This window comes from Crinia signifera, chromosome 4, assembly GCF_055691185.1.
Source record: "Crinia signifera chromosome 4, ASM5569118v1, whole genome shotgun sequence".
NCBI lineage: Eukaryota > Metazoa > Chordata > Amphibia > Anura > Myobatrachidae > Crinia > Crinia signifera.
The window spans coordinates 259643320-259660063 of record NC_139220.1 but is presented as its reverse complement, the minus strand read 5'-3'; the positions used below and the strand labels follow the sequence as shown (position 1 = coordinate 259660063).

General features: G+C 42.7%; 1 protein-coding gene across 1 annotated transcript in view; it reads right to left on the bottom strand.

Moving 5' to 3' along the window:
- Positions 1-298: 298 nt before the first annotated feature.
- LOC146075295 (SMAD family member 6-like) overlaps positions 299-16744 on the bottom strand; it is a 46411-nt gene continuing 29965 nt past the window's right edge. The window contains exon 4 of the mRNA XM_083184364.1: positions 299-1710. Coding sequence (XP_083040490.1) covers positions 1172-1710 — 539 coding nt within the window. The 3' untranslated portion in view covers positions 299-1171. The remainder of the gene's footprint in view (positions 1711-16744) is intronic.

Sequence of the window (16744 nt, the reverse complement as noted above, 5' to 3'; positions counted from 1 at the left end):
AATAAGATAGTATTTACAATGCGTTAAAGAAATAATCATTGTAAGCACTATTACTAAAACCGATTAGTAAGAGTGCCCCAGAAAAAAGTTTTTATCTCTTTGTATCGTGTTCCGTATGAAACGCTAGAGGCACACCACCAGAGAGTATCAAAATCCACTAATGTTTGGGAACAGTCAAGCCCACAAGTGTGTAACTAAAAAACATTCTGGATTAATAATTACTTTCTGTTTAAACTTGTTCAGAAAACTACACCCACATGTATTACATGTAGTTATAACTCCTAAACAAAAAAAAATATTAAAATAAAATACAAAAACAGGTAATCAAATAAGATTTTCACTATATTGATTTTGTTTATTGATTCTGTGCTGGAAGAACTGTAAAAGCCAAAGTGCATTTTATTTGTATTTAGGTTCATATACACATTGCACCATACATAAATAAGGACATTGTAAAAATGACTCCGTATTTACAAGTATAATATATATTTCCATATAATATATAAAACATTTTATATTAAATCTAGGGCATGGTACTTGGGAGAGTCTCTCTGTAAGGAGTGTGTGTGTGGGGGGGTTTCCACGCTGAAAACTGTGAGGGGTAGTAGGTGGGTGGGACCTTGCTGTTCACAAGGAGGTTAACCCATTCCCTACCAGAGGCCTGCAGAACACCGCAAAGCAGGATACAAATGAAAGCAAGCAAGGCGGATACAGGCCCCTGCTGTAAGGAAGAGGTTAATAAAATATGGCACCTGAAAGGTTTGTCACATGGCATTATGCAACTCCTGTAAGTGAGCAAAGTGGGCGTCATTTTGTAAAGCTGTGTATAGTTGTGCACCACCCAATCTGTTATAGGTGTTCACAGCAGCATTCCTTAAAAACCATGATGGAAGTATTAAAATGGCATTTATACCCTACATACAACTGAGGCAATGACTCCCCTTTCATTTCAGTTATGGTGTGTTTCAGGTCGGAAAACCCATCTTTTTGACAAAGAGGCACGAGGTGTGGTGCTTAAGACAGCTCTTAGCAAGATAATACATGCCTCCCCGACCGCAAAGAGGTTTACCACGGGAGCTCACCCACTCAACTTGTCTGCTCAGAGTGGTACATATCCTTCCTTGTTCATATATATCAACTGCAGGGAGAAGTGGGGTACGCAGAATGATCGCTACCGCCCCAACAGAACCTCCAGCCAGCAAGGACATGAAGTGATCATCTGACGAGAGTAGCATGGCCCCCAGCCTTTAGCAAAACTGATACGTACACTGTGAGGGTCGTAAGGTCCATCTGCGTATTCGGGGGGTGGGGGGAGATGCTGGAGGACGCACGATTTTTTATAGTCAAACACTTTGAGGGAATATCCAGGCATCACCTTGCGCACCACAAGGGATCGACAGGTGGGTGCATCAAGCGTCGGAGAGTTAACAAAGATGGGGTGGTCGCTGCGGTTATAGGCCCACACCCCATCTGCCTCTTTGCTTAGCATGATACCAAGTCCGATCTTCCCCCGTGTCCTGGCTGCAGCCTCACTCCTATTCTCCAGGCTCAGCTGGCCCAAGCAGAAGCCACTCCCTTGAGGTAGGTCATAGAAGATGCTGACTGAAGGCTGGCACACTGCGTAGAGACGGCCTACACGAGTCCGGTGCTCCCAATACGCTACACTGCACCAGTGCCCTTGCTTGCTTGCGTCAAGAGAGAGGCTGGTGTCTAATGAGACAAAGAAACAAAACAGTAATCAGTATTTTGGCACCAGTGATACATCCTTTTACACAACGTCAAGACAGAGTCAAACGAAAAGCTTATATAATTTAGCGAGTGTTGCAAAATATTCAGACACATACAATAATGGTAAATGCAGTAGCCTGTGAGTTAACAGACCGTCTCACAATTTAAATGATTTAGCCACAACATTGTACCCCCCCCCCCCCCCGCCCCCCAAAAAAAATAGTGCCTAAAATCAGAAATATCTTGCTGCTACCAGCAACTACAGGGCTATTACACTTAACCCTATGCAATCACTAGGAACTACTTTTTTTCATGACCACAGGAAACTAAGGAGGAGTGTTAATGGTTTAATATGAAATACCTGCTTGGTTGCAATGCCCATAGTTTCCTTCAGTACAACCATGACATCACCCAGGCAGATGTTTAGTGCATTGCCCTAGCATATGACATAGTGAGTGTAAAAATGACAGTTAGGGGCAGATTGACCCGTACTTTATCTCTCGCCGTGGTTTAGTATATCTGTCCTTCTGAATGGAAAGCCAGAAATCAATGTGTAGTAAACGTTGCACATTTGACACTGAAGCAATACATCATCTTAAGATGGAATCCCCTTTCAAAGACCGTGATAAACATTTGACAAATGTGCATTACATTGCAAAACTGCAGTCATGTATAACTTGTATAGCGGAGTATGGCTTCTCACGTCATCTCTATGGGGAGGAGTCAGCACGCAATAGGGACACCAGAGATTTAAACACCAAACTGTGCTGCCCTGTTCTGAGGGTGTTCTTCTTACAGTAGTGACCAACAGAGCTCTGTGATAAATACTTTAACAGTATGTGCGAGGGTCTAACAAGCGGTGATCAGTCCAACCGGGCTATAAATAGATCACTATAATAAATGCTTTATTAATGCTGAATGTATCATATTTTTAATCAAAAGAAGAAATACATGACCGATTGTCATATGCTTTCATTAATTACTAGCCCCCCCCCCCCCCCCCCCCCCCCCGACCACTAAGATTGAGTAGATAAATCTTTTGGGGTCTACCCTAGAACTAATTTGCCCACAACTACTTTAGAGCAACCTGGCCTGAATGCAAATACAATTGGCCATATGTGTGATTTAATAGCCTGAAACAGACACTGGATGAATTGCTCGGAGAAACCATTAGGTATGAACGCACTGTGTAATGATCTGGTTCAGACACAATGGAACCGGTGATTTCAAATCAATGACTGAGAAAATAACGACAGTTTGTTTTTGTAGCATTGATTACTGCATTTATTTAAACAATGCCCCCACCAAAATATTCTAATGGCAATATATACTCAACATGAGCACACAAATGTGACCAAAACTGTGGTTCCCCTGCAATTTAACCCAGCAAAATGATGGCATTTTACTTGCTGCAATCAGGATGACGGACATGGTGTACCCTGGGAAGAGTTCTGTGGCTTTACAACGCAGGTGCCCCCCTTATAATAGCAGAGGCATCCGTCTCCCAGGACAGGCTCATTTTGGTGAGCATAAAGCCGGCCGAGGCAGAACCGGTAAGGTAAATAAATACAATTTTCCTCGACTATAACAAATCTGGGGTAATAAACACTTTGTCGACATGTAATGGTTTTCCACAAAGTAGATTTTGTTCAGCGCTTAAAAAAATATTTATACCCCCAGTCATAACATATAAAAAACATACTGCTCATTAATTGCTGGCTTGTATGAATGACGCATATACACAGCAGAGCCATTTATGAAGTAGCAGAACAGACTGTAGCCCCTTTTGCCAGCATTTATGTTTTAACATGGCTTCTCAGGCATCCACGTTCATAATAGATGGAAGACAAGAACAGATTAACACTGTACACACAGCTGCTGTTCAGTCTGTCATATAGATCAATGGCCAGACCATGATGAATGCATCATGGAATAAACAGAAAATCCAGTTGTGGTGTTGGAAAGGGTTGGAGTGCATAAAACGTGCACAAGGTCCCTTTAAGCTGGTGTAGCACGCTCTCTGTAGAAGTGGCAAGCTGGTTTTCAATTAACTATGATAAGTTGAGTGAGGGAGGAAAGAGGAAGAGATAAGACACCATGCAGAATATTCTGCAGAAGGATACCAGAGCCTGATTAGGGTTACTCCATCGTGCCAGACCTTGTACCCTGCCCTGGGCCCCTCGCACAGGAAGCTGCCTCATCCTGCAGCCATTGAGAGAAAAAGTAGGGCGAGGGGAAGGATCCATGCAGACTGCTAAGAGTTATACATTTAGACATAGGGTAAAAGGTCACCTTAAAATAAACAGAACTGGACAGATATGGAAAACAGTGCTCTGATCATTATATACATATATAAAAAAAAATAAAAAACAAACAAAATACCCCAAGTAGTCATTTGTGACCCCGTAAATGTCCAAACTCTACCCTCAGAATCCCATTTAAAAAATGAAAATTGCCATTCTGACCATCCATCGACCCAGCACCCAACACACACACACACACACACACACACACACACACACACACACAAGTTCTCTCAGAACCCACTGACCCCCCTGGTCTCACGACAGGCCCTGAGGACAAGGAGAGAACCATATGATTTTACTTTAGGCCTGGCTATTCTTGCACTAAATGGAAAGTCTGTGACAGCAGCTTGGAGAGGACATCAAAGAGCTCTGTGGTCTGAGAGGAGACGGCTCCTGTAGAGTGCGCACATCCTAAATCTTCCCATCTTTACTGGCAAACTGGGACAGGGGCAGGACAGAACTTTTCCTGCCAGAGACTTATGTAATGACATGATAACTAGAGGCATGTAACAGACCTAGCCACATATTCCATACTGCGCCTACAGCTTCATAGTGTCAATGATGGGTGCTTAAAAAAAAAGGAGTAATGTTATTTAACATTATTTCTATTCGAATTTAAGATCTGCAACAAATGCCATGTATTTGCAATTTGCATGTCCATGCTTTTGTTTCTGCAAAAGCAGATTTCTATAAAGCAAACAGTTCCAAAGTCACTAGTGCAACACTGTGTATAAAAAGTTATTTTGCTATATGGTTTGTAGTAAAAAGGTACAACCTCAAACCATGGCTCTCCACTGAAGCTCCTCCCATATCTTCAGAAGAGATATAGACACTAATCCCATCCCACAAGTACTATCCGGCCTAGCTCATATCTTCAATTTTGCCATCTGGACCTCTTTCTTTTGACGGTGCCAAGAAAACAACAGGAAAAATCACTCCATAAACTGAATATTAATATAACATTTATTGACCACCAAAAAAAAAAAGTTTGAGAGCCTACTTCCATGTCCAATGTATTAAAAGGTCGCTGGCCACAGGTTACTATTTGCAATAGAAGCTGACGTGGTCCAAGTGCACGATGGGAAAGGTCCGTTCAGGCATCTAGGCGCTACCCCCACATGCCCAGCTCCCATTTTAGCACGCCTTAACATCAAACCTGTGCCACAGTATACTTTAATAATAATACTTTAATATGTAGTTTGGGATGTCTTAATTAGTTAGACATGTACAATGTGACATTCATAATCTGAACAGTTGGTGTCAACATTGTTAAAATGTTTATGTGATATGTCAACATTGTGCACTGGCCAGAGGGTTAGGTCTAGCAATACAAACCACTGCAAGAACAGCTGGAAAATAAGCCATTGTCTGCTGACCCGACAAATCCGGTGAGTCCCTACTAGGCTGCCAGGTTACATTTTGTCAGCATTGTAATTCTAGTAACATTTTAGAAGTGTTGACTTGATTTTCAATAATATCAATGCTGACCATATAAGTGAAATGCTGTAGCCACACAGGCGGTTTACTTCTGACCCAGCCGCTGCAGACGAGGTGGATTGTTACTTTTGGGTAGACGTGAATGACCATTGCCCATCATACACAATGCACACCACAATTTTCTCTCAACATATGCCATAGAGCTTGTGTGGGTTTCTTAGATGTATCCACTGTAACCATCTGTTAAGCAGCACGGCAGGCAGTTCCTTTGACCTTTTATTGGTTTCTTTGGAGTGTGGCAACAACCTTTGGAGATTTCTGTCTAGGCAGCTCCTGGCACACTTTATATTATCGTTTTAACGGAGTGTATTCTTGGCAATATGAAATAACAGGAATACATCAATAAGACACCATTGTAAGTGGATATGACAGCATGTCAGCTAGTGTTTGCCCAAATAAAACACGCTAAAATGACCACCGCCATACACCTACTGCATGCAGCAATTCATTCATTTAAGACATGTAGCCTCAAACCATTCTTTGTTTAAAGAATTTCCTGTTAGATGTTTTAGAACACACAATAGGTGTGCCTACACTAGACATACAGCCCCAATGCATTTTACATTGCACATGGTTTTCTAGAAGTGTCTCAGGATATGTAGAACACTCATTAGTCCTACACAAGGCATACACCTGTGCACATTTACAACCAGCGGATAGCAAGCTGGTATTGCCAACACTAAATGGAAACCTTACAATAGCCCGTATACTATATAGTTTAATGCAGTGCCCTATTAAAGAGAAGGTTCATAATGTAAAAGTTGAATTTTGCACATCATTTACTGCATCACAATGAAATAGGAACCGTGTTGATCACAGCAGTAGTAGTGACAATGCGAATGACAGCATACTGACCGCTTTAGCTTATATTACTTCAAAGTGCAGAGGCCTCATTGCACAGCTTTACCCCAAGCCTCAGGTACCAACAGAAGCTAGGAAGCTCTTACCTGGGGAGAACACTAGGCTTAAGGGGTGATGTAATTAAATGTAATGTAGGCAAGTAGCCACTGGGACAGCAATGGCATTCTACATCATATTCATAAGGAAATGTACAATGCTAGGTTACGGTATGTATGGGGAATGCCATCACTGCGCATTCATACATCACTACTGAACATGTGATTTTCCTGAACCAACTCCTTAGTGTCTCCACACAGTGTCCTAAACTTCATGTAATCTACTCTACACTTGGCCATCCTGGTTCCTCTTTTCCAGGTGTAATGTGCCAAATGACTGAAATAGGCACACGTAGTACAGAAATGTATGACATAATAACGGATACAAGTCCAACTCTAATGAGACCCACTGTGGTTATACGGACCTTCTATGCCGACAAAGAGTAAACTAATTATTGGTACATTCTGGATGTGCTCACAAGGATGCTACACTTTCTCTTCACATCAGTCCCTCTTCCAGCAGAGCTTAAGGGGAGATCTCAATTCTCAACCTAACAAATGAACAACACTTAACTTAGTAAAGTAGGTTGAGGCAACAAACACAGACACCACACAGGTAGTGCCATGGTGGTAATAGAAACCATGGCCTGTGCAGAGTCTGTCAGTAATGCCAACCACTATGCCATGATTACAAGTAAGATAAGGCTAATGCCAACTGTAGAGAGTATTGAACTCAAGAATGTATAATAGGACACTATAAAAATGTTATATTAATCTTTAATTACGTAACATTATACAGATTCAGGGGGAACAATAAACAAGTTTAGAATCCTATATAAAATAAATGGGCTAATCCGGCTGCTTACCTCTATGGGCGGATTCAAGTGCTCTGCATGCCAGCGGCCACTAGATGGCACAAGTCAAGCGTTGCTCCACTTGTGCATGCACAGCCGCTGATGCTGACATTACAGTTATGTTATGTGTTTATTAACAGTTTCTTATATAGCGCACACATATTCCGCAGCGCTGTACAGAGAATATTTTGAACACTCACATCAGTCCCTGCCCCAGTGGAGCTTACAATCTATATTCCCTACCACATATACACGCACACAGACATCCTAGGGTTAAATTTATTGGAAGCCAATAAACCTACCTGTATATTTTTGGATTGTGGGAGTAAACCGGAGTACCCGGAGTAAACCCACGCAAGCACAGGGAGAATATACAAACTCCACACAGTTAGGGCCATGGTGGGGATCGAACACATGACCTCAGTGCTGTGAGGCAGTAATGCTAACCATTACACCATCCGTGCTGCCCTTATGTTGTTAAATAGTGAATAGAAATATATATTATATAAATAATTATAGAAGTATTTAAATGTATTTTCCCAATCGAGTACCGAAGTGACCATATAGAGGGCCAGTTCATACACTTTGAAAAAGCACAGGCAGAAGCCTTAGGCACCCACTCCCCTCCTCACAAGGTCAGGATCTTGTGGTCTCGCCTGTGCAGAAGTTTTGGTTTAGAAGCAGGATAAAAGCAGGATGTTTGTCTGAGGTTACCCTGCCCTCAAATAAACATCCCGCAGCAGCCTCATCCCAAACACAGGCTGAGCAGTGTGAAATTGCTGGCTCCATTCTACATTGCTCCCATATCCTGCCTGTGCTGAGCAGGGCACGTCTTCTAGAGAAGCTGGGAGATCTGGGATGGGGGGGGAGTGGAGGAATGTATAGGAGGGGAGGAGTACATCAATGTAGAAAGGAGAAAGCAAAGCAGCAGAGGAATTTACTGGAGCAAAAGGCCTGGAATGTTGGGTGGGAGATCAGGGCAGAGAAGAGAAACCAAAAGTGGGGGGCAGAAGAAAGGTGTTGAGGTTCTGTAATGCAAAGGAAATACTACGCTGTTTGGAAAGGCAGCTTCTGTACCGTAATGTAAGTCAGGAAAGCACTCTAAGGCCTTGCTAGGTTCTATGTATTTGCAATCATGCAGGCTAGATAGGTTATTGCTTAGGAGTTATCGAAGGTCATATTTTACAAAGACAGAGCCAGGACCTACACTATGCTGGCACAAGCACAGATAATCTGCTGCCAGCACTAACAGGGGTAATGTGGGCAATTCCCTAGCCAAGATGGATGCACCTTATTGTGGCCACCCAGCAGATGTACAAACTAACCTTGTAAAATAGTATAGTAGTTTACCTGCCTCACCTACAAAACATTTTTCGGTACTTGTGTAATATCTGGGCACCCGATTTTTTTTATCGCATGCCTGTACTTAAGGCATGCGATGCGATTGGACCAGATTTTCGGGTTTTTGGACGTTCCTGGTACAATGTAAAAATCGGTCGCATCGCATGCCATTATAATGGCATGCGATGCGACCGACCCGATTTTTACATTGGAACCAATGTTAAATGGTCCCTCAGACCCGATTTTTAATTGTATACCTACCCTGATGGTTAATTATGAGGTCAAATGCCCCCCCATGATCAACTCCAACCCGAAGCGTGGCAAGCCCGCGAGGGGCGGCGGTACGCGTCCTCCGACCTTTTCATATCCCCACTATCCACGACGCTCCCGGGTCCAGGGCCAGTGGTAACCCAGGTCTATGTGACCGGGGTCCCATTCACAGCACTATAACAACACCTATAGGAGATGCTTTCATCTCCCAGGGCTGCCCCGGCCCCGCCTCCCAATGACATCACCTGCCTGACTTTATGCCGGGTCGGGAGACTAGTGGGAAAGGGATAGCATGCTGGGTCAGACCTGGGTGCAAAATCCCAGGTCTGACCTGGCTTGTCTAGTGTAAAAGGGGTATTCTATGTCAGAGGCTGTGTTTGAAAAAGGTCAGGCAGATTGGTTGGTTGTTTATCACTCTCCATTTTATCACTTTTGAAGCTAAAAGGTGCCCATACACAGTGCAATGATCGCACCAGTTATGGGCTGGATCGCAGCGATCCAAGGGCAGTACAAAAATGTGCAGCACATACTTTTTGTACTGTGCGATGAGATGCCCGCAGGAGCGCGCATCGCATCGTGTATGGCCATCTTTAGTGCATCTGGCCCTCTATATTTTTAGTTGGCTACACATGGTACAATGCCAACTCTGTTCCAGTCACAGAACCAGAATCCATTTGGCTATATTCAAGTGGCCAATCTGCACAGGAACCAGTGGTTCTCGGCTTATGCCAAGCAGAAGGAATAGTTCTGGCATCACCGGGGCCGGTTAATGTGGTTGTAAGAGGACCACACACAGAGCTATAGCAGTCCCCATCCAAGTATGCCTGATAACAATCCTACTGATTTCAGTTGGCTTATTGTGGAGCCCAGGGATAGTTTTATGACCACATGCTGCAATATTAGGCCAACACTGTAGTGTGTGTGTCCAGCATTATGTAGACAGACCCTTGGCTGCAAATGAATGCAGCAAGTTATTAGTGCAAGACTTAAATAATACATTGCAGGCACAGGGGTACTAGTTCTCACGGCGATACCAAACCACAGAGACCAGATAGTAGGGTACAATGTATTAACCGACAACTGCAGTGCAATCACGTTTCACTAACCCAACATATTTATAGCAGCCCCCCTCAGAGACTTCACGCTATAGGAAAAAGTTATTTGACTTGTTAATGGTGACGGGACAACAGGCTTTCCTGTTTCTCAGGGCACAGAAATTTCAAGACAATAACAAGGAACTAGGAGGCCTGTCCTTAAAAAGCATTTTTACTGTGTGAAGAAATACCCAACATGACTTAACATATAAATCAACACATCCCTTGTAGGAGACTCCAGGCACCTATCAAGAATCTGTTGTAACAATAACACAATTAATAAAAGCAAAGTAGCAGTAAATATAGTTTTCTAGGACATCAGAGCTCTTTTACATGTACCCCAATGGGGGACTTCAGAAAGTTATATGATTACTCAGTTAATAGAACAATAAGTGTATAATTATCAAAAAACTATATTAAAACAAAGGCTGTATCATTAAAAGAGTTGTAGTTTTCACTCAAAAGGTACTTTGTCAAATCAAATACAAGCAGGTTAATTATTCATGTTAATTATGGAAACAATCAAAGTTTAAGAACCCTGATGACTGACAACTTCCTGTTTATAAGTTATGAACATTTAGTACACTATGGATGGCGTAATGGTTAGCATTACTGCCTCACAGTGCTGAGGTCATGGGTTCGATTCCAACCATGGCTCTAACTGTGCAGAGTTTGTATATTCTCCCCGTACTTGCGTGGGTTTCCTCCGGGTACTCCGGTTTCCTCCCACAATCCAAAAATATACTGGTAGGTTATTTGGCTCTCTACAAAATTAACCCTAGAATGTCTGTGTGTGCTTGTACATGTGGTAGGGAATATAGATTGTAAGCTCCACTGGGGCCGGGACTGATGTGAATGCTCAAATGTTCTCTGTAAAGCGCTGCGGAATCTGTGTGCGCTATAGAATAAACTGTTAATAAATAAATCAATCCCCCACCATAACGAATGATTGCATTAAATAAAGAATTGGGGGTACCCAATACATGACGAGGGCAAGATGGGACAAACAAAAGTGTCTATCCTGGCGATGGGGATACGCTGATGATTGAAGACTTCTGAGTGACACCTACTGGATACAGGATTATAAAGCACAGTATAACGCAGGATATAAGCTATATAACCAATGCTACCCCTGATTGATTGTTTAAGTGAGGCAGAAAAAGAACAGGATTATAAAAATTCAAAAGTACTGTCCTACACTGGTCAGTCAGTGTTTTGAATTTGACTGACCAGAGTAGTACGGTAAAAAAGGCTTACAATTGGTAATGCATCAGAAGAAGCAACATTTCAAATCACACCACATAGATGCACATAGTAAAACTAGGGATATTGAAAAAAGTTTGGTACCGTGTTAGCCAGTTGATAAGAAAAGTTTTATTGTTCCTCAGTGAGAAAAACAAAATAGCAATCTAGCAAATATGATACCTTTTAATGGCTAACAAAAATAAATGTTGTTAAAATGCAAGCTTTCGAGACTTCTTAGGTCTCTTCCTCAGGCATGGTATAACAAGGTGTGTGAAGAACCACATATATATACATAGCAGAGTAGGAACAAGATGTGATAGATGGACATTCTTAAGATCAAAACAAAACAAAATAACAGAATGAGCTTGTAAATTGAGTCCTTAATTAGTTTGTAGATAAGTAGTGTGAAAGTTTTATTGTCTCTAAGTTGATGACAGACCAGAGTTAGAGCTCCGATGCCCTCACTCTCCCTGGGCCAGATTCCTCAGATGTTGTAGTGGGCCATAAATCCCTCGGATAGATTCAGTCCTGTGTTAAGGGTGTCAAACGTTGTCATTAATTTGTATTCCCAGACCCTCCTGTCTCTTTGTGATTTGAAATTTCCTTTTACTAAATATATACTAAATATTATACTAAAAGGAAATTTCAAATCACAAAGAGACAGGAGGGTCTGGGAATACAAATTAATGACAACGTTTGACACCCTTAACACAGGACTGAATCTATCCGAGGGATTTATGGCCCACTACAACATCTGAGGAATCTGGCCCAGGGAGAGTGAGGGCATCGGAGCTCTAACTCTGGTCTGTCATCAACTTAGAGACAATAAAACTTTCACACTACTTATCTACAAACTAATTAAGGACTCAATTTACAAGCTCATTCTGTTATTTTGTTTTGTTTTGATCTTAAGAATGTCCATCTATCACATCTTGTTCCTACTCTGCTATGTATATATATGTGGTTCTTCACACACCTTGTTATACCATGCCTGAGGAAGAGACCTAAGAAGTCTCGAAAGCTTGCATTTTAACAACATTTATTTTTGTTAGCCATTAAAAGGTATCATATTTGCTAGATTGCTATTTTGTTTTTCTCACTGAGGAACAATAAAACTTTTCTTAGGGATATTGAGGCACATAGTAAAACTAGGGATATTGAGGGTATCTTATGGTGGGATATATGCCAATTATTGTGGTATTCTCTGCCAAACCTGAACTGGTGCCTTTGAGGCAATGGTTTGGAGAAGGCTTTTTCCTTTTTCAAATATGACAATGTATGTAATATTTTGCTGTTTAGGACCCAGTTAAAAACATCTACTGAAAGCCAATTATTCCCAACTTAGGGGAAGAAAAGACAAGCATGATGGTCCCATGGGCAGATTGAAATTCACAATACTAGTTGTGACAATAGGGTAGATGTATGAAGCAGTGATAAGGGAAACCATGTAAAGGAACAGTAAAATCCAGCTCAGAGAAGACCGGAAAAGGATACATTAAGCCAGGCATGTCCAACGTTGGCCCTCCAGATGTTTTGAAACTACACATTCCAGCATGCTTTGCAATAGTTTTAGCATTCTCTAATAGCAAAACTGTGGCAAAACATGCTGGGATGTGTAGTTTCACCACATCTGGAGGGCCAACGTTGGACATGCCTGCTTTAAGCAAAATCAAAGGCCAAACTCGAATATATGAATATTTTAAATAAATTATTTGGCAAACATATTGTATGTTAGAAAGATGGCTAGGGATAAAAAGAATGGGGGCCTGTTGAACTGTGCGGGTAAGTTCCTCAAATGATAGAATGAGGATTTGATTGTGGTGGATATCCAGCACAATGCCAAGATTCCACACATGATCGTAGTTTGGTAATTCTGTACCCCCAAGTGTCAGTCCAGTTGGATGGCTATGCAGCAGTCTTTTCCTTTGACGTTGAGACCCTCTCATAAGGACCTCTGTTTTATCAGGATCCAGTCCCCACCAACTGGCACTCATCCACTCCTGGAGCTTAGCTAGATAGTCATTTAGGGTTGTTATTGGATTCGCAGTGCCTGGAGAAAAAGGACAAGTACAGTTGTGCATCATCTGCATAGCAGTGGTAGTACAGGCCCCCAGTTGAAGTATGTACACTGCAAAAAGCAAGGGGGATAGTCATGGGCGGATTTCTTTTTTTTTTTAAACTGCCGCTTGGGTAGGGACCGTGATGCTGCCGTCCCTTGAGCCCAATCTGCAGCTGTTGCTGTGGGCTCCTTCCCTGTCCTGACTATACTCCTAAAGGTGCCTGTCAGCGGAAGACCGGGCACCGAGGATCGATCAATACACTTGGAGCTTCCAGCGCCAGGGAACTGACAAAGTGCAGCTGCCAGCTCCTGTCTGTGGGGGACACAGCGCCAGTGATTACTGTAGCTGGAGATGCCAGCTACAGCAGGAGGTCCACATTGGCAGCGGTAGGAAGCGCCAATATTATTGAAGGGGGACTGGGTACTTAGTCAGGTACCCAGGAGGGGGGGGGGGGGGGGGCAATTTGGAGGTGCTTTACAAAGATATTACTGTCGCTACCCCCATCTCTCTCCCAATCCATATCTGCTCAGCCCCCTCTTTCGCACCTTCCTGTATACCTAGCCCCCTACTCTCCCCCTCCCTTTCTCCCCAGTCTGAATCTTTTCCACCCTTTCTCCACAGCCTCTCCCCACCCTCTGTCTGCTCAGGGCCCTATCTTACCTTCCTGACTCCCCCCTCCCGGTCAATCCATGAGAAATTATGTGAATTTTAGCTCAATCCGTTTGGCATCATGTATAAGGAGCAAGTATAATGCGTATTTTGTTGCATAATGTGGTACTCTAAACTCAAGGACACGCCCTCTTTTGAGTGGCAACATCCCAGTTTCCGGAGCCTTCAGCAAGCACACAACTACATCCCTCACTTTTGACCCCAAGGTGGGCCTGTGTACTTTAAATGCCAGGGCCTATTTGCAATCCCATTCCCATCTTCTCTCTGCTCTCTGAGCGGGAACACTGGCACCACTAAAACCCCCCTTCCCTATCATAATGCCCCCCCCCCTCTATAATTTTCTCCTGGATCCGCCCCTGGGGATAGTATAGATCCTTGTACTACACCACATGGCAGTGGCACTGATGGTGATGAGTATACTCCAGTTGACACACTGTGACCTGTGAGTGAGAAATTATGTGAACCAGCTTAGTACTGTATCAACCAGTCCACAGAAATTTCAGGCATTCAATCAGAAGAAATGGAGGTATCAGAAGCTGAGATTACGGGCACTACCATGGACTCACCTCCCCAATTAGCTGCAGTAGGAACCCCTGATTTAGCACATATACCAGGGCTGTTTCAGTGCTATGTCATTTCCTGAACCCTGATTGGAATTAATCATACACATTAAGGGGGAAATTTACTAAAGGAAATTTTAAGAAAATAGGTGTATTTGTATCCAGAAATACACTTATTTTTGACATTTACTATCCTGAAAATACGGCAATTCGTATTGATGTGCTATCAATACGAATTGCCGTATTTTCGGGATAGTAAATGTCAAAAATAAGTGTATTTCTGGATACAAATACACCTATTTTTTACAAATTTCCTTTAGTAAATTTCCCCCTAATTGTCAAGTTGGTTTCCAGTTTATTTGCAACCACTTTCTCAGTAACCTTTCCTAAAAAAGGAAGGTTTGATACCGGTCTGTAGTTGGTCATGCAGTTGATATCTAAATTAGTTATTTAGATAAGTTCGTTTTGTTTTTTTTAAGAGCGGTCTAACAATTCCTTTAGGGCAGTGGTTCTCTTTCCATGACTCCACACAGAATCACAGGTGAAATAATTAGCTCCACCTGTGAATTTTTAAAATTTGTAAGTGTAGTGCACCTGTTGGGTGACCTGGAAAAAGGTGTACTGTTGTGGGTCCCGAAGACCGAGGTTGAGAACCAATGCTTTAGGGGTTAAGGGAAAATTCCTGTCTGCAAAGAACATTGAACAATTTTTGCGAAGACAGGGCCAATTATATCCATACACCACCCCTATTAGGAGCTTAGTTGGGGCATGGTCCAGATCACAGGTAGTGGGATGCAAAATACGGGCAATTTCAGCAAAGTCCTTTACGTCCATTGAGTGAAAGCCGATTCATTAGACTAGGTGGCTTACACTGTCAGGCATGGTAGTTTGGCACTCCTCTGATGGCAGATTCCAGCCCTGATGTTATTGCCTGATGACCGTAACCCCTTTCAGAAATGGTTTGAGAAACATGACAGCCTCCAAATCCCACAGATCTCAATACAATTCTAACATATGCTGGAAAAAGTGGTCAGAGCCATGAAGGTCCTACAGTTCAACTGCTGCCAATGTCTTGGTGTCAAATACTACAGGGGACACCTTCAGGAGGTCTTATGCAGTCCATGCCTTGATGGGTCAGCACGAGGTAGACCTAAACATTATTAGGCCTAATTCAGAGATGTAAGCAAACACGATCAATGTACATCTTTATTGTTTTCAGATATGTGCATCTGTCCCGTTATAGCTCTAGCAGCGACCCTAGAAGCGCAGGCCTGAGATACCGGCTGCTACCACTTGGGGGCGTAAAACTGGGGCGTAAAACTGGTAGCAACAGCCAGCATAACAAACTTGGGGTGGTCCAGCTAAATTTTCTGGGTGCTTCAGCGCCAATGTGAACCAATGCGGTCTCTTCAGGCCCAGTACTGGATCACAGTAGCTGTCAGGGGACATCTATTTACACAAAACATTTTAGTACAGCTGCTGCATACACAGATTATTTTCATCATCAAGCAATAGTGGTTGACCTATTGGCTGTCGACCTTGTTAGTGTCGACTTAATGACCCACACACAGCAGCTATGCTAATGAATCAGGCCCAGAGAGTGGAAGCCCCCTCTTTCCCATTCCATTAGTGTAGTGATGACAGAAACATTTTGGCGGCACTGAAGGAGTTAAACACCTGACTCGTGCATGAAGTGGATGGTAGGGTACTTTCCTCTCTGGCAGACAAAATGAGCACCACTTGTGGAAGCACAGGGAGGTATGGCGTCTGCTAATTAATTGCCACCAACCTGATCCTGCCCTGTCTCTACTTAAACATTAATTCTTCCTCCCACTCCTCTAATGACTTCAGACTGTCTGGACCTGTCCCCCATAAAGAACAGGGATAGGCGCAGGCATTTCTGTCTGACTGTATAAAAATTTTCTATTAAACGCCATGACTTCCTGTGGTAGAGGCGTTGTCAATTCTCTATTTAATAATTGCACCAATAATCTAATCTAATCATCATTAGTAATAATCCAAGTCTGTTCTGAATAAACGCTTCTTAGTGCACTACACAATAATCAATCCAAACTTACAGTGCAACATTTACATAAGTACGAGCTTCCCAAACATAAGGAAGCCCCAGGAGAACATTTTATTCAGTTGAAAAGCCTTGTTCTCCTAAGCATGGCAGACTTCTTTCCAGCGAGCCTGTTCTTTTATTTATTATTAACAATTTCTT